Source organism: Chrysoperla carnea, chromosome 5 (assembly GCF_905475395.1).
Source record: "Chrysoperla carnea chromosome 5, inChrCarn1.1, whole genome shotgun sequence".
In the NCBI taxonomy this organism is placed as follows: Eukaryota; Metazoa; Arthropoda; class Insecta; order Neuroptera; family Chrysopidae; genus Chrysoperla; species Chrysoperla carnea.
Genome location: NC_058341.1, coordinates 61,321,289 through 61,341,486, shown reverse-complemented (window position 1 = coordinate 61,341,486; position 20,198 = coordinate 61,321,289). Strand labels below are relative to the sequence as shown.

The following is a 20,198-nucleotide window of genomic DNA, read 5'->3' as shown; positions in this document are numbered from 1 at the left end:
ATTGAAAGCATTGATTACAGGTATATCTATATCGTATAAAAATTATTTCACATTTTATTAATTAATTAGACGTTGTGTGGTGATTATTACAATTTAATAAACTTTCAGATGTAAGATGAGTGCCAAATTGCCTAAATTATTACATCGTTTTCATTCGTTGGTATGTTAATGTTATTATTATTTTTATGTTTTTTTAATTCCTAGAAAATAAAAATTGAATAAAAATTATTTGACAGCGGTGGGATTCGAACCCACGCCCTTTCGGACTGGTGCCTAAAACCAGCGCCTTAGACCGCTCGGCCACGCTGCCTGTTATGTGTCCGACGTATATCATTAAACAGTATTAGAAAATCATTGATTAGAGAATACATTATAATAAAATTATTACGAAACCAATGTTTTCCTATTTAAGTGTAAATATATTTGAAAATTTACTAATTTTAATCTTGCTTTCCTTTAAAATCTAAGTGGTTAAAAATTTGTAGAATCACTATACTAAAGTCTGTATATCTAAGCTGCATAGAGTACTAGAGTGATACCCACCCACTTCGCTGAGTATATCAGAAAAGTTGGAAATATATTATATTGACTATTTTTTCAGAAATCTATAATTTATGGTAATGTCAAATGACTACTTTTACAGAAATCTGTAATTTATGGTATTTTCAAATTTAATTAATTTTTACATTTTTTTTTTATTATTAATATACCTTTATAAATTATGTCTCATGTGTTATTCTGAAGTATGAGCTATATTGTTGCACAGTTTCATTAAAAACCATTCGCTAGTCCAAGCGTGAAAGCGTAACAAACAAACAAACAAACATGCTTACTTTCGCATTTATAGTATACTAGATTGATACCCGCCCGCTTCACTGGGCTTAAAAGTAAAAACCACTGCTTTATAGCCTCCACTCTCTCTTGATATACACAGTTTTCAATTTTGTTAAATGTAAAATAGTCATAATTCATTGAGTATATCAGAATAGTAGAAAAGTAGGCCATGATTTGTTTGATAAATTAAAGATTTCTGTAAAAATTTAAAAAATGATAAATGTCAAATTAAATTTAATTCTTTAATTTTTTTAATTTTCTTTTAATATATCTTTATAAATTATAGTTCATGTGTTATTCTGATATATCAGCTATATTGCTGTACAGTTTCATTAAAAACCATTCGCTAGTTTTAGCGTGAAAGCGTAATAAACAAACAAACATGCTTACTTTCACATTTATAATATATAGGGATAGGGATAGAGATATGTCACTGTAATATTGTAATTTCCGTCAGATTGTGAAGTAATTAGTAAACTAGTAGTACTTCCAAAATAAATAAAAAAAATTATTTAAAAAAACAAAAAGCCCGACTGAGTTAAATATAAACATTTCAAATGGAGGAAATAATCTGGAGGGGGAATAGGCAATGTCGCGACTGATATATCGACGCCCAGCCAAAATCGCTAATGTTAAATCGTTAAATTTGAAATTTCGAGAAGATATTGATTTTATACAGCAGGTGTCACATAAGAAAGATTTTTTCGAAATTTGTTCCCTAAAAGGATGAAATAGTGGATGAAAGTTTGTATGCAAATATATACAATCCGTCATTTTAGAGTCCACTACCGATTAGCTTTTGGTGCGGAACCCCAACTTTTTTTGAAAATAAAATACAACCCATGGTGATAATGTAGCATTCTATAGATTAAAGAATTTTTAAAATCTGTGAAGTAGTGAACTCAAAAATGATGGTTTGTATATATTTTCATACAAACTTTCATCCCTTATTTCACCCTTTTAGAGGATGAATTTCAAAAAATTCTTTCTTATGTGACACCTACTGTATAAAATCAATATCTTTTCGAAATTTCAAATTTCTATCATTAGCGATTTAGGCTGGACGTCGATATATTAGTCGCGACATTGCCTATTATCGTCGCGACACCCCCTCCAGATTATTTCACCCATTTGAAATGTTTCTGATTTGAAATAATATACAAAAATAATCTTTTTGAAAAAAAATCATCAAAATCTGAGCTGTTATTTAGGACTCCCTAAGAATGGCTATTTTATGTATTCCTTTATCCGACTATAATAAGAAATTCGTATTTTGCTTGGAGTATACGATTTTAGATAATATTTTTATTAGTATTAATTAATCATATACATTTATTATGATTATATGTAATTAAAAATTACTTTTAATTAAAATAAAAGTAATTCATTATTACGTAGCGTAGACAGTTACAGTCACATTCATTATAATTATGTTTTATGTAGAATGTTTAGCTGTCATATATTAATTATTCAGTTCATTTTGTGTGAGGCAATTACTTTGTTTTATAATGAGTCAAAAAACTTATTGGAAAATTGACGCTATCCTATTTTATTTATGAATCTGCCACACCAGAAACATAATATAAAGTCAAACATAATATAAACTGAGTACCGATTTTAATGAAACTTTTTGTAATGTGTCTACTGGATCCTAAGGAACAGTCGGCCAACTTAACCTAATTATAGGGAAGCATAGGACTCTAGTAAGGACATATGTAGGCCAACATTTTTTTGAAATGGTTATTCTGGCTTAAAATTGTCATCTAGTAAGTAGGATTCTATCAGGTACTCCGAAAATCATGCCATTTTTGATCGGAAATTCCACTTTTTGGCACAAAAACGGCCAACTGTGCTCCAGGGGTATTTTTGCTAGAGATAGAAAAAAATTTTAAATGTAAAAAATAAAAAATGTTACTTATAAAAAAATAAACAACTTTTTTTGAAACAGTGACGGTTTGCACAGGGGTTCGCAAATTAGGACAAAACTTTGATGTCCATTTTCTCCAAAACTATAAAAGATAGGAAGTTGAAAATTTGCAGGTAACTTCAACTAGTGGTCTTGTAAAAGATTCTCGAAAAACGAAAAAAATTTTTAAAAAATACTTCCGGCAATTTTTGAAATCCAAAACAAATGGTTATCGAAAGGCTGCCAATAATTGAGTTGATTTTAAACTTTTCTAATTGCTTAAAAATAATGCAAGAATTGGAATTCTGCACTGCCTGTACAGGATATTTGAACAATTAACACAGTCAATTGTTTGTTTTCACTTGTTTTTCAGAAATTTAACCAATTTCAATAATCATAAGTTACTTCAATTAATTCAAAGACATACGTGATTTCAAGATTAAAAACAAAGGCGCTCGTCAAACAATGTACCCTCACTACTCAATACCTTCCAAACACTTCCCGCTGTGGTTGTTGTGTCTCGCTAATTAAAATATATATCATTTTTACGTTTTAATTGATAAGATTTTAATAAAAAACTTTACTTACTGGTACCTAATTGTGAAAATAAATAAGTATTTTGTCCCAATTAGATATTTATAATATGATAATAAAATACAGGATAGAAACAGCGGAGAGTTCGCAAAATATTTCTAGTTACTAAAGGGGTTGCCCCATGAAAAAGATTGAAAAACACTGAATTATTATACGGTCTGAATTATTAGTATTTAATATATAGGCAACTTGAATACCATTTAAGTCAATTGATTGGCATATTTAAATTGAAACTTCACACAATTGCAACAATCGATGACAAAACAATAATTTAATAAGTTTGTCCGATTACTTGATCAGGACCTTCATGATTAAGAAATTTTGTAAGTAGATAAATGGTGGAAAGCATGTAAAACACTTATTTGGTAAATGTGAGGAGTGATTTTCGCTCTTAAATTTAAAATACAGTTTTAAATAACTAGCTGGACTAAAAAGTAGAAAAAATAATAATAGTTTAAAGAAACTAAAAAAAAGACGCTTTAGTAACTATCTGACTTAAAAAGTAGAAAATAATTTCTATAAGTTAAAAAAAAATTATTAAGAAAAAATCATTTTATCGTAAATAAGTACACACACTTTTCGTACACACTTTGGGACCATAGAGGATGGGTTCGAAATGTTATCAAAAACAAAAATCCAAAATAGTTGCCCAAAAACGATCTTTTTTGGCGGATTTTTTGAAAAATTTTGAAAAAAGGCGGTTTTTTAGGAAATTATTGATTTTTGCTGATGACTTTTATATGGAAAAGTTGAATATAATTCAAAAATACGAATTTTGAGCCAAGACTCGACTCTGTATCTTTATCCGTTTTCCAAGTATAAGCATTTGAAGTTTTGAAATAGACAAATTTGTTTCTCAGAAACGGCGGGGGGGGGTGTGGGGTTATCATAATAGTATGAGATGGCAGCACTTTTTATGTACTGTATATGATATTTTTTTCGACTTTGTATTAATAATAGAAACGGGTCTATACCAGTTTGTTTTTAAAAATTGATAGACCACCGCTGATTATTGAAGGGATAAGCGACCAAAATGAGCCTCCTTAGGTCAAAGTATGACTAAATATTTGCAAAAAATATCAAAAAATCAAATTTTTTTATTAACTTGCCTGACAGTAATTGCAGGATGCAGGATTAACATTTGGGGCATTTTTCAAAAAGTTGGTCATTTTTTTAAAATAATTTTTTATATTTTTATTTAAAAAATTTTACATAAAAATTAATTGTTAACTAAAAATTTAATTTAAATTAATTTTTGAAAAATGGACCAAATGTTAATTCTGCAATTACTTCCAGGCAAGTTAATAAAAAAATTTGATTTTTTGATATTTTGTAGATATTTAGTCATTAAAAAAAATATCATAAATAGTATACATAAGTGCTGCCTCCTCTTACTATTATACTCCTCATAGTCATACCTCTCATAATATTATCCTCCCACCCCACCGTTTCCGAGAAATAAAATTTTCAATTTCAAAACTTCAATTGCTTATACTTAGAGAACGGATAAATATACAGGGTCGAGTCTTAGCTCAAAATACGTATTTTTGAATTATCTTTAACTTTCCCATTGCCAACAAAAATCAATAGTTTACCCAAAAAACCGTCTTTTTTCAAAGAATCCGCCAAAAAAGATATTCTCGTTTTTTGGCTGATACGGGTACTGCTGGCCTGTTTGATAGGGGTACTGCTTATTTACATTGATAATTATATGTTTTTAAAGATAAAAATACATGAAAAACTTCATTAATTTTCTAGAAAAATTAAAGCAAGTTAAATTAAAATAACCTCTTTAAATTTCTGACGGAAATGGCTAATTTTGACTTCAACACAATGAGCCTACCGTGCTAAGCAGCCATTTTTGACTAAAAATTTTGTTCAATACATTGCTTTTTGTTTTACTGGTTGAAAAACTCAAGAACGAATTTCTTCCGCTCTAAAAGCGATTATTATCGGAAACAGTAAACAAAAATGATAAAAACGTGTGAATAATTTATAAATGACCGTTGAAAGAACAAATTATAATTCTCACTTTTTATATAATTGTAAATATTTGCCAGTTTTTACATTCTTGATAAATATCCGATATTAAAAGACAGTAAAAATATTTTTATTGATATAAATAGAGCATTCCAATCACGCCTCAAATTAATGTCATTAATGTTAACGCACCTTTAATGTGGTTGGTTCAATAATAATTTATATATATGTAGTTACGTAATAGTTGTAACTTCCTTAAAGCTTATTACTACAAAATATATACATGGTATTAAAAATGTACACATGAACAGTTAAAATTTTTTTTTTTTGTACCAGGTGTTTTAAAAGTATGTGTTCCAACTTTGGTGTTCCAAAAATTGGTTGAGGATAATTACTTTAAAATCTCCAGTGGCAAGATTTAACACGAATAAACATACATACATACAAAAATTACAAGTCAAATAAAAAATAATGTCGCTTGTAAAAAAATAATGTTTGTTCAATTTTTTATTTATTATTTGTGCTAGTTACTTTAATCATGTGTACAATATTTATTTACCGTCAAAGTCTCTCGATTATAATTGACGATTTTATTATGATACAAATAGCGCAAACTATATATAAAAAAAAATCTTGCCAAGTAATTTTTATTAATGAAAATTGAAAAAAAAGGCACTTGGCATGAATCCAAGAGGTCCGGGTTCGAGTTTTGGTGCGAGTGTATTTTTAAACCATGTATATATGAAATGTATCAAGGTATACTAGTTTAGTCTCAAGTTTGTAATGCTTAAAAATATTGATGCTATGAACAAAATTTTTGTGTATGTGTTCATAAAATCATTTAATTAGTCCATTTCCTGTTGTCCGTCTGCCTGTTCGCCTGTCTGTATATTCTTGATATCAAGCTGAAATTTGTATAGCTTGCTCAAGTCGTAAAAATTGAGATCGAGTTCGTAAATGAGAAACATAGTTCAAGGTCAAGGTTTTTAGAGTTACTGATCTCAAATTTTCAGTCAAAATGTTTATTTTCTTACCCCCACCTTCTTTTAGTCCAAAAAGTAGACCCACTAAATAAGAAAACCATTTTTTTGATTTAAGCCTTTTTAAGACATATAAGGGGGTGTTTAGAGTTGCTGATATGGAATAAGTGGTCAAATTGATTTAATTTTCACTCTTTCTTGCTCTTTTAGCTCACTTAAGTAGACTTCCAAATAAAAAATACAATTTTTTTAAAAATTTAAGGCATGTAAGTGGTCAAATTTATTTAGGTGGTCTACTTATGTAAGTTAAAACAGAGGAGAGGGGGGGGGTGAAAATTGAATCAATTTGATCATAAATTATAGGTCAGTGATTTTAAATTTTCAAATAAAGAGTATTTTTTATTTCGGGGGTTTTTAGTTATGTAAGCTAAAGAGGGAGGAATGAAAATTGAAGCAATTTGTTCATAAATTCAAGTACAGCAACTTTAAAAATCCCCTAACATGTTTTAAAAAAGGTTAAATTTTCAAAAAATGGTATTATATTTATTAGGAGGCCTACTTATGTAATCTAAGAGGAGGGGGGAGGGGTTTAATAAATTTGACATTTTGGCTGAAAATTCGAGATTGGCGATCCCAAAACCCCCTTATATGCCATTAAAAGTTTTAAAGTGCAAAAACAATGGTCTTTTTCATTTTGAGAGTCATTAAGACTCTCGAAAGCGGGGGGGAGGTGCATAAAGAAATTTATTAATAAAAGTATCTTAAATTTCGGAGCACTTTAGCATTTTGACCTTTTTAAAATTTTCTAAATGTTATTTTATTTTATCTGATTTGTTTTACGATTTAAACTCCTTTCACGCCAATGACGCGGGGATTAAAAAAAAAGTTCCGCTTTAAACCATATAGACTTATTTTTTAGGATATTTTTCTGAAGCAAATGCAAAAAACTGCAAGTCAATACTCCAGTACACAATTTTTTCTTAAGAATCAATAAATTCTAGATTCTAATATCGTACTGTATTAGGCTTTTAATTACTTATATTAAAAGTTTTGAAGATTTCTTAAGATTTTGTTTGAATGACCCGACTATCTTAATTATGATACACAGTGTCACAGTACTTACTTACTTACATGTATGTATTTATTATTATAGACATATGAGGCTTCTTTCACTTTACCTACCTCACGTCAGTCCATGTAATGGTATGCAGTGTGCTCGTCCATATCACTCACTCTATTCTTATCGTTGCGTTGTAGTGTTCTACTAGTTCTACTGTGTTGTGTTGTGGTCGCGCGAAACATATCAAGAAGATTAATAGAAAATATAGTCCAGTCACTTCATAATTTTTTTTTACATAGAAATAGAGATTTTAAGGGATGTTTACATTCTTGAAAAATTGATTGAATATTATTGATTAAAAGTTTTTGGATGTTACCCAAAAAACTCGGATTATACCAAAATTATGATAGTGTAAATATTTAACTTTGGCAGAAAGATATTTTGATGAAATCGTACTAGTTGCTAGTTTCGCATCAATTCAATACATTGTTATTTTTTAGGTAAAAAAAAAAATTATTTCAACACCTTTTAGACCGTGGACACCACAGTTTAAAAAAAAAAAATGATGAATACATACTTGAAACTTCGTGAGTGGCTTTTTGACGAGTCTAACAAAGATGAAAATTGCAAAATTTGAATAAACTATGATAATAATCGATGTTTATGTAGAGAAACTTTTTTGTAGTAAACCGTTAACTTCATCCGAAATCCGTATTTAAAATCTTTTACCACCATGGGCCTAAAAATTTGGAGGATTTTAGCGACCAAAAATCTCACATTTTACTACACCCATGAGTTGATATTTCTTATAAGGTTAATTTGAGTTGTTTTATATGAAAAACAGTGTCACTACACCAAATTTTATCATAAACGCGTCATCTGTTCTAAGTTGTGGAAGAAAAACGATTTCAAAATTGCAACTTCAAGAGTATATAGCGCCAAAACGGAGCAACTTTTACTAAGGCATGTTTAGCTAAATCGACTTATTTTGAGCTAAGCTATATGTGGTAGAGCGTTGTAAAGAGCTTTTAGCGACACCCTGTAATTTATTTGCTACTGCTTCCAGTACCCGAATTTGCAACAGTACTATACATAAAAGTTTTAGGCGTCCCCATAATAATACTGTGTTCGCAATATACCTTGCTCAAAACTACATCATCTAACTGCATTCTTCATCCTTGTTAATCTTAACCAAGCAGAAACGTATAGAGGCGCTCGATTAACTTGAGTGTGTAAAATTCTAGGACCGCATGTGATTGTCAATTGATTCTTGTTCAGAAAACTTAAAGATTAATATTCTGGATGTTGCCAAAAACTCGATTGGTCCAATTTTTTCCTAAAGTACACCGTTTTTGAGTTATTAACAGTTTAATATTTGGAAAAACTCTAAAAAAATTATTTTCAAAGCTGAAAATTAATGCAAATAAATTAAATTTTTGAGCTTATCAAAATCTTAAAATCATCTTTGAACATCTTCTATGAAGTTGTAATTACAGATTGAATGATTCTAAAGCCTCTATTTTTAATTTTTTTTAATTTTTATATTAAAAAATTATTACTTGTAGCGACATTGTCCACGTTTTTATTTAAACAAAACACTTCACTACAGTAAAACTCAAATATATTACCTGAATAAAAAAAATCTATTCCATATTATTAACACTTAAGTCTTCATAATAACGTTTAACAATTAAACAATTTTTAACAATTAAAAATTGAAGCTTTAGAATCAAACAATCTGTAATTACTCTTCAGAACTTTGTAAAAGATGTTCAAAGATGGTTTTAAGATTTTAAAAAGCTCAAAAATTTAATTTATTTGCATTAATTTTCAGCTTTGAAAATAAGTTTTTTGGAGTTTGTCCAAACCTGAATCTGTTAATAACTCAAAAACGGTGATTTTAAGGAAAAAATCACAAGGAGCGTTTTTGACGTAAAATTACCCAAAAAACCTGTCTTATTTGATTCAAAAAATTGACATTTGCCTGATTCTGGAGGTGGGGGAGGGATATACAAAAATTGAACCAATAGGGTTTCTGGCAACATCCGAAATATTAATCTATAAGATTTTCAGAATAAAGAATCAATTGACAAAATGCGGTCCTCGGATTTTGCACAGTCAACTCTATCTAGTGCCTGCTCTAATAGGGAATATAATAATAATAATAATAAAACAAAAGAGAGATACTCCAAGTGGGTCCCTAGCACTTACCGAGATTCCTGTGTACCCTCCTTGAGAACGACCTGTCACACGAAAGCGAGACGTCTTCGGGTAGCAGGCGCTATTAAAATCGGGTGAAGCTAAAAGATTCGATCGAGGCCAGACGTGACACAGAAAGCCCACAGCTACTTCGCCGGGATCTCTCCTAAGATAGATGGATCCAAGATTTCGGACTCGAACATTCTGAATCTAAAACCTTGCAGTTTTCCGCAGGTGTAAATAACATGTATGGAGGTTTCACCATTCTCCATACAATCTGTACAAGTGGGATCATTAGAGATCCCCATGTTGTGAAGGTGATAGTTCAATCGACAGTGTCCTGTCCAAAGTTCGACCCTTCTCAACTGTGCTCTAGTAAGTTTCAGGCGAGCACAGTCGAATGGCCTAGCTATGGTTATACACAATTTGGCCTGTCTCATACCCTGCGCAAAGTCCCAGTAATCAAAATTTGCTCGTAGCCATTCTTTGATTCGGTAAATTACAGAGCATCTTGCTATGGGAATGACAGACTCATTTTAGGCTCAGGCTCTGCTGCTTCATTCCATTTAACGCCAGAGTGATCTGGAATCCAGATCAGCCTGACTGTGATGTTCAGTGCCAGGTGATTCAGCTCCTTGAAGCATTCATAGACTATCCTTGATTGGAATCTTGACGCTTCAAGGGCCTGAAGAGCGGCCTGACTATCTGTTAAAATGCTGATATGCTCCCCACTGTAACCTTTCGAGTTACAGATTTGAGCACCTCTCAGCATGGGGAAGATTTCCGATTGAAAAACCGACGCATATTGATCAAGAGGAATCGATTTGCTCTTACAGAATCCTTTTAAACTTTGACTGGACTATAAAAAATAAGTATATTATTATACTTATACCATTAGTTCAATGCTGTTGGAATGGGAGCACGTTTTTAGTTCCACCATCACATTGAACATATATATTTATCTATCCTATCCAATCCATTTCATTCCAATCCAATCCAATCCAATAATAATAGTAATCACCGTATTTTACTATTTTATTTAAAAAACTCGTGGTGGCCGTGTCCGTGGCATGGCAATATGTTTGTTGTTTGGTTTTATTATTTATTTGCTTGTCAATCGTGTGTGTTTATTATTATTATGTTGTGTGGTTTGTTTTTAACGATTTAAATACCTCTTTACATCACATATCATCATCATATTCATATGTGTTTGGTTTTGTACGACGTACACACGTCCGTCCGTTTATTTATTATCTATCATTCTTCTACGAACGACAACAGTCATAGTGTTTTCATTTCTCCTGTATTGTTACTGAGTTAAAATTGTTTGTTGCAAAAAAAGGAATGTTTGTTTGTTGACAGTTTAATGTGGTTTATGGGAAACGTTTGTGTAGTGTTTTATGTGTGTTGATACAAAAAATTATATGTATTTAAAAAAATTGTTTTAATTTTACATTTCAAATAAAAATAGTTTGAATTTTGAATAAAAAATTAGAGTAAGTTGGCCGATTATTAAGGATGTATGAGCATGGTAGTGGGGGCACAAATTTAAAAATAGATATTTTCAATTTTGATGATAAATTTATATTATTACTTGACGATATAAGACGAAAAGTAAGAATAAAATTTTTCGATATCTGGCTTAATTTTCAAAATATCGAAAATTGAAAATTTTGTTTAATTATTTAGCTTTCGATATTTCGAAAACCAAGACACATATCGAAAAATTTTATTCTTATTTTTCGTTTACATTCATGAAGTTATAACAAAATTCATCATCAAAGTTGAAAATAAGATAAAAATAATTTCAACCCTTAATCTACCCTGCTCTTACATCCCTTATATGGACGGAGACACTTAGTTTTTTTCTATTCTAATTCATTGCTAATATGTTTACTTTCTATTAAAAAGTTTTTTTTAAATTTGTTTTCATTCATTCCAAATGAAAATTATCAAAAACTTCCAAAATATGTCGTTTTTTGAGATTCCTCCATAAGAGCCAATGTATTTTATATCGATTTTTAATGACTTTTTTCTTAAAAATTTGCACGGATACCTAAGCTGAAATTTTAACCACTTATTCTTTGAGTAAAAGACTACCTACAAACAAATTTTGAGCCTTTAAATCAAACATTGTTGTCATGCTCATACATCCTTAATACGAAAGTAAAATTTTTTTATATTTAGTTCACTCCGGGCAAAAATAACAATTGCCGCTGTTTACACAAATACTATATACAGGGTGCTTCTTTTTTAAGATGACATATGCTTGAAACTGGATAAATAAATTTAATCAAGGAAAATGCTTCAAATGAAAAATATTAGTTTCAAAGGGAGGAGGGAGACACTGAGCCAGTTTTCGTGGCCGAAACGAAAATGCGATTAATTCGAGTAACGGGATCTAACTTCAAATGATCATCCGGGAAAAATCAAGTTAGAGATGTTTTGTAAAGTGGAAAATATGTGTTTTTAGAACAATAATATGGCATTTTCATGTTATTGGTATTTTATTTAAAAAAAAAAAAGAAGTATAAACAAATTACATGTAATTTTTTTGTTAAATTTCATGATTTTTAACCGGTCCAATCTTTTAAACAATATTTTGGTATTGCATGATACTTAATAGTCTTAGGACTTCTAGTTCGCCTTAGGGTGGATAACTTTCCAAACTTTTTTTTAAATATTTTTTTTTCAAATATAAAGCACAAACGTACATTCATATTAAATTAATTTTTCATAAAATCACGATTATAATTAAAGAAAATTAAAATTATATAATTAAATATTGCAATTTTTTTAATTTTTGGTACAAAAAATCACTTTTAGAAAATAGACAGCTTTCAATCAAGTAAAGACATTTCACATATTATATTATATCTTTGTCAAAAAGCGCTATATATAATTTTAGCAAAACAATCATAAGTCGGATATTTCAAAGTTGGCGCCCCCACGTATACAGACGCTTTAAGGATGTATGAGCATGACAACAATGTTTGATTTAAAGGCTCAAAATTTGTTTGTAGGTAGTCTTTTACTCAAAGAATATGTGGTTAAAATTTCAGCTTAGGTATCCGTGCAAATTTTTAAGAAAAAAGTCATTAAAAATCGATATAAAATACATTGGCTCTTATGGAGGAATCTCAAAAAACGACATATTTTGGAAGTTTTTGATAATTTTCATTTGGAATGAATGAAAACAAATTTAAAAAAAACTTTTTAATAGAAAGTAAACATATTAGCAATGAATTAGAAAAGAAAAAAACTAAGTGTCTCCGTCCATATAAGGGATGTAAGAGCAGGGTAGATTAAGGGTTGAAATTATTTTTATCTTATTTTCAACTTTGATGATGAATTTTGTTATAACTTCATGAATGTAAACGAAAAATAAGAATAAAATTTTTCGATATGTGTCTTGGTTTTCGAAATATCGAAAGCTAAATAATTAAACAAAATTTTCAATTTTCGATATTTTGAAAATTAAGCCAGATATCGAAAAATTTTATTCTTACTTTTCGTCTTATATCGTTAAGTAATAATATAAATTTATCATCAAAATTAAAAATATCTATTTTTAAATTTGTGCCCCCACTACCATGCTCATACATCCTTAAAAATAAAATGTTTGTAAAATCCATAGAGTTATGAAGATATCTTACGAACTAAATCGTTCACGAACTACTCAAGATTAATACTTAAGTTAAATGTTTAGGCCTTTAGCTTGAAAATGAGAAGTAGAGTTTCGAGTTTCGGAGTTTCCCATTTTCATTAGAACTCAAGATATAAGCGAAATTGTCTAAAAAAAAGCTATTTTTCTACTGAAATTTTGGAATAACTTTTATTCTAATTAATACTTTTGAAAAAAAAATCATTATCTAGCTTGATTGGTAGCGTTATAAATAATTAAATTGCATATAAAAAGTTACTGCACCATATTTTGAAAAACTACCTTAATTTTCGGATTCAGCACAAAAAAAAATGAAAAAGTATTTCATTTTTCGCCAATATTTCATAAAATAATAATATTTAGGAATTTTTAGAAAAAGATTCTAAATGTGGAAGAAATTTCCAGTACTGGAACCCTATCTCCCTTATTTATCATTTTAATTTAACGCTGAAAATTGGTCTTTTTGCGTCATTTTTAGATTGTTGTCGTAGTGACATAAATGAGTATGTCACTAAATAATTTTTTTAAGGTATTAAATAATAATTTAAAAATTTGAAAAAATTATGGTATATTCTGAACACTTTAAAGAATTTATTACGTTTGGAAATTTATCTTAAAGTTAATTTTTCAACAAGTTAGACAATAGTTTATTAAGAAAATTTTCTGGAAATTTCAATTTCCTGTTCTAGATTCAATCCACTAACCTTGTCGTCTGAAAGTATGGGGTAGTTTCCATCAAATCCTTAGTTTTGATTTTTGCAAACTTGTTTCCGATGTTAGCCTAATGAATAATCCAAGTTTGTGACCTTTAGCGCCGAACGCAACTCAAAAAAAAAAATAATGAAAATTTCGCCAAAATCTGAAAGAAAGCCTTAATTTTTTCGATTTTTTACATAGTTGCGTTCGGCAACATCAATTGGACAAAGTTTAGTAAAACTTAAAACTGTTATATCTCTAACTAGCGACCCGCCCCGGCTTCGCACGGGTGCAATGCTGATACTAAATACACTACAGAAAAACTGTGAACGTTGTATATAAAAACATAGCGGCCCGCTCTGGCTTCGCACGAGTATAAAATATATAGCCTATGTGATTAAAATGGATCCAGTAGTTTTGATTTATTCATTACTGCCCGTGGCCCGTAATAAAACTCGTAGGGTTCAGCCTGCGTTTGCAATGTATGCGGAAAAAATGTAATTATTTACGACATCACTTTAGAAACCTCAAAAATAGCAGTACTTCTCCACTATTTAATGGATGTTATTATACATATAAACCTACCTCTTGAATCACTCTATCTATTAAAAAAAACCGCATCAAAATCCGTTGCGTAGTTTCAAAGATTTAAGCATACAAAGGGACATAGGGACAGAGAAAGCGACTTTGTTTTATACTATGTAGTGAAGGACCTTCTTCGTTACACAGTCTTTTATCTGGATACGGAAGTTTAGTTTCCTTTCTACATTTAAGTCAACATTGAAATATTTTTTAGTCCTCTCACTATCTTAGGGTCTAAGGGGGCGTCCATAAATTACGTGAGATGATTAAGGGGGGGAGGGGGTCGAGTCAAATATCATCTAATCTCACGTTGGGGAGAGGGGGGGTCTCGACAAATATCACGCAATTTTTTTTTCTGATTGAAACAAAAAAATATTATACTATTTTGTTGAATTTAATCCAAATTGTATGTACATGTTTAAAATTTAATCTTAAGCGTTAACGTAATATGATTACGATTATTCACTAATTCTATTCTTAACTTTTTATTACATTTATAACTCTCAGCAATATTGATTGGTAGTCTTAACTAGTCGTAAATAAAAGCACAAACCAAATTGTTTTTTTCTTTTTACAATAAACAATCTAACGCGTTTACGTAATAAACCCACATTCTGAAAAATCTCACGTGAGATTGGGGGACGGGGGAGGGGGTTGACTAAAACCTCACGACATCTCACCAAGGGGAGAGGGAGGGACAGAAAATTTAAAAAAACACCTCACGTAATTTATGGACGCCCCCTAATGGCTTTCATTTTAAATTTTGCAATATTGCTCTGTTACACAAATTGTTTTAAAATAAGCATTACTTTTTTTAATACAAATTTTTTTGTATAAACAAGACAAAAACGATAAAAATTAATGAATGTGTGTTTTTTTTCTTCAAATTATTAATAAATTAATTCATTTAATTATTTGAAATGTTCAATTAAAATTCATTTAACTTTAATAAATTACTTTTGTGTCTTGTGTGTGGGAATTAGTTAAAAAAAAAACGTCAAGTGTTTTCTATATCTCAGAGTATTTATATTTATTATTGTGACAAAGTTTTGTGTATTTATTTAATATTTAATAATATTAAGTTTTATATGATTCAGTTTAGTTAATTTAATAATTAATATATGCAAGAATTGTGATTGTGATGTGAATATGATAAGAACAAGAAGGTACGGTTTATGTTACATTTTTATTTTTATTTTAACTCTTATTATTTTATTATCGGTTTTGTTTACAATTTTTGTTTTCAATGTGATATTATTATTTATTTAAGTCGGTTTTTGCTACGACTGCAATTTAGATACGAATTATTCTGACTTTTACGTTAGTTAAGATGAGGTCTTTTCGGTTAAAAAAGGAATTTTTGTATTATTTAATCTCTATCTCTATATATTATAAATGCGAAAGTAAGCATGTTTGTTTGTTTGTTACGCTTTCACGCTAAAACTAGCGAATGGTTTTTAATGAAACTGTACAGCAATATAGCTCATACTTGAGAATAACACATGAGCTATAATTTATAAAGATATATTAATAAAAAAAATTTAAAAATTAATATAATTTGACATTACCATAAATTACAGATTTCTATAAAAGTATTCATTTGTAAAAATAGTCAATATAAAATATTTCACGACCATCTTTTCTGATATAGTCAATGAATAATTACGACTATTATACATTTAAAACAATAAAAAACCATACATATATTTTACCTGTGTAAAACAATCCTTATCATTATTTCGAGTGTTATAGAAAGGGGATAAGCGAGAGCAATCTTTATCAATTTATACTTTTAAACCCAGCGAAGCGGGTGGGTATCACTCTAGTAGTATCATAAAATTATATATCTAAAGAGAAAAAAGTGTTGCATCTTTGATATTCCTCACCGTTGTTTATTACGTTGTAAAAACTTTGTACCAAAAAATCGGCCACTCAGTGGGGTGTTTAACCCCCTTTTTGGGAGGAGGGGTTGAGGGGTTTTAATCAGTTTTTTACAAGTTGCAAAAAAAACTATGCATCAAATTAAAAAAAAAATTGAATAAAAGCTTCTAGCTGATAGTTAATTGAGCACATTTTTGTCTTCAAAATTGACCGAGGTATGCCAATTTGAAAATGTTGTATTTGTTCAATGGTGCATTCAATCAAATGAAAAAATATCCAACTTGTAAGCCGTTAGAGATAAAACGTTAAATGTAAAAGTTTTCCTAAAAAATTAACAACTTTTGAAATATTTTTTCATAAAAATCACTGTTTACCCGTGAGGGCGCAAATTAGGCCAAAACTTTGGTGTTTTTTTTCACCAAAACTATACAAGAAAAGGAGTTGAAAATTTGTATGTAACTTCAACTAGTGGCCTTGTGAAACATTTTCGAAAAATGAATAATAATTCTAGAAAATAATTTCGAAAAATTCGAAATTATATTTTCGGGAGGACCTCTTTACCTGAGTGATGTTTACCAAAAAATATTTCAAACAAAAGTTGATTACTTTTTTATAAGAAAAAACTTTTACATTTGAACTTTTGTTCTATTTGTAACGGTTTATAAGATGGGTCTTTTTTCATTTGATTAAATGGGCACAAAATTCTAGAAAATATTGCCGGAATTTTCGAAATTTTTGAAAGTCTTGTTATTCGAGAATGTTTTACAAGGCCTTTATTTGAAGTTACATACAAATTTTCAACTTCCAATGTTTGGAGAAAATGGATATCCAAAGTTTTGTCCTAATTTGCGCCCTCACGAGTAAACAGTGATGTTTATGAAAAATTATTTCAAATTAAAGTTGTTAAGTTATTTATAAGGAATAACTTTTACATTTAAACTTTTGTTCTATCTCTAACTGTTTACAAGTTGGATACTTGTTCATTTAATTGAATGAGCTAAAAAGACATCATTTTAAAATTGGCATATCTCGATCAATTTTGAAGCGAGAAAGTTGAAAAAAAAATTTGCAAAGCTCATAAAAGAATGAAAACAAGAAAATATTTTCATCGGAAATTGTGATGAGAAGTAAAATCGTCATTACAGGCGGAGGATTCCAAGATTTAAATAGTTTTCCACAGGACCAAAAAGAGATCGCTCCACTGTTATGACGATTTTACTTATTTTCATACTTTTAAGAGCGTGATTCTTTAGTTGTCGAGGTTTTAGTTTTCGAACTTGATTTCATTGTATTTAAATTTTTATACCATGTATATATGAAATATACATAGTATATTAAGTTTAGTCCCAAGTTTGTAACGCTTAAAAATAATGATGCTAGGAAAAAAATTTTGTCATAGCTGTTCATAAAATCACCTAATTAGTCCATTTCCGTTTGTCCGTCCGTCTGTGGACACGATAACTCAAAAACGAAAATAGGTATCGAGCCGAAATTTTTACAGTGTACTCAGGACGTAAAAAGTGAGGTCAAGTTCGTAAATGAGCATCATAGGTCAATTGGGTCTTGGGTCCGTAGGACCCATCTTGTAAACCGTTAGAGGTAGAACAAAAGTTTAAATGTAAAACAACAACAACTTTTGTTTGAAACATTTTTTCGTAATCATCACTGTTTACCCATGAGGGCGCCAATTAGGCGGAAATTTTATAATATGTACTATACTTGATTATCAGTTATGTATGTGTCACATGTTTGTATACTCACTGTCAGAAAAAATGCCATAGTTAAAACATTCTAAGCGTACACATCATATGTTATGTTATAATAGTAACACTTAGAATGTTTTAAAACGAGCATTTTTTCTGACATTGACTATATGTGTAATGTAAAAGAAATCAGCACTGTCTATACATGGTATTTCAACAATTAACTCAGTCAATTGTTTGTTTTCACTTGTTTGATAATAGTTTTGAAGTAATTAAAAGATAAAACAGACTTGTTATTTATGTGATATTCTCAAATTGTTCAGTATGCGTGCAATTTTTTACGTAATAAGCTTTTATTTTGTTCACTACCGTAACTTTACTGTATATAGTGTAGACTGTATTCTATATACAGTACGGTACGACGAGGGTGGTATGTTTTTATCAACACAGATTTGCCCTTGATATGTGTTTGCTATTACATAGATTCTTCTAGGTTTATTGTTACGTAAACCTATTTCTTTTGGGAGATTAAATAGTTTCTATTTAAAGAGAGAATACAATTTTTCGATTGATTTAACTGTAATTTTCGTAATTACTTATTAGAGTAATCCGAAGTTAATACCTATAAGTGAATTAAACAAGTTAAAAGGTTTAGAATTAGATAACTTGTATATAATAAATTTTAGATTTAATGCATAATTTTTTGCCGTTATCTTAGGATATAAATTCAAACTTAACCCAAATTTGTAAAGATTTTTAGCGTTTTTGAATTATTCGATTCGATTCGAATCGAACACAACTATTCGATTCGATTCGAATCGAACACAACTATTCGATTTGATTCAAATCGAACACTATTCGCAATACTTAGTAAAAATATATTGGAAATGGAAAAATCGAAAAATTAGCATTTCCATACAAAAAATTAGCATTTCCACAATTTTTATGCAACTTTAAATGAAAGGCTCCCTTTTTCTTAACCAAATATATTTTTATAAATTAAAATGTTCCCTTAACTTACATCAAATACTTATTCAATTTTGAAGTGAGTAATGGTAGAAGAAATTTTGGTATTTATTGAAAGAATAACTTTGATTTTTATACCATTTCTGATATGATCAGTTTTTTCATTTAATGCCAATTTTACACGAAAGTGTAAAAGACTTTTTATCCCCTAGTAATTAAATTTAAAATTGTTTTTAGTCTCAGACGAAAGTAAAATTGAGATTAAATAAAAACTCTGATCATATCAGAAAATGGTATAAAAATCAAAAGTTATTCTTTCAATAAATAACAAAAATTTCTTCTACTATTACTTTAAGGGAACATTATAATTTAAAACAAGTGAAAACAAACAATTGACTGAGTTAATTGTTGAAATACCATGCATAGTCAGTGTTGATTTCTTTATCACATTACACATACAAACATGTAACACATACATAACTGATAATCAAGTGTAGTACATATTATAAAATTTCCGCCTAACTTGCGCCCTCACGGGTAAACAGTGATGTTTATGAAAAAATGTTTCAAACAAAAGTTGTTTAATTTTTGATAAGGAACATTTTCTACATTTAAACTTTTGTTCTATCTCTAACGGTTTACAAGATGGGTCCTACGGACCCAAGACCCAATTGACCTATGATGCTCATTTACGAACTTGACGTCCTGAGTACGCTGTTTCAGCTGGATATCTTTTTTCGTTTTTGAGTTATCGTGTCCACAGACGGACGGACGGACAACCGGAAATGGACTAATTAGGTGATTTTATGAACACCTATGACAAAATTTTTTTCCTAGCATCATTATTTTTAAGCGTTACAAACTTGGGACTAAACTTAATATACTATGTATATTTCATATATACATGGTATAAAAATAAATTTAGATACGAAAAAGGGAGCATTTCATTTAAAGTTGCATGAAAATCTGTTGTGTGGAAATGCTAAATTTTTCGATTTTTCAATTTCCAATACATATCTACTAGGTATTGCGAATAATATTCAATTCGAATGAAATCGAAAAGTGGTGTTCGATTCGAATCGAATCGAATAATTCAACAAATTATTACAAATAAACGATCAAATATACGAATAATATTTTTATTAATTGATTA

General features: G+C 29.4%; 1 protein-coding gene and 1 non-coding gene across 2 annotated transcripts in view; one reads left to right on the top strand and one right to left on the bottom strand.

Annotated features, from left to right (window-relative positions):
- The first annotated feature begins 2 nt into the window (after positions 1 to 2).
- The window catches only part of LOC123299603 (cytospin-A), a 176,260-nt gene continuing 156,064 nt past the window's right edge, over positions 3 to 20,198 (top strand). Inside the window, exons 1-2 of the mRNA XM_044881864.1 lie at positions 3 to 20; positions 109 to 160. Coding sequence (XP_044737799.1) covers positions 116 to 160 — 45 coding nt within the window. The 5' untranslated portion in view covers positions 3 to 20; positions 109 to 115. The remainder of the gene's footprint in view (positions 21 to 108; positions 161 to 20,198) is intronic.
- Trnal-uag lies at positions 231 to 310 on the bottom strand. The gene has a single exon. It is a non-coding gene; the product is annotated as a tRNA-Leu (tRNA).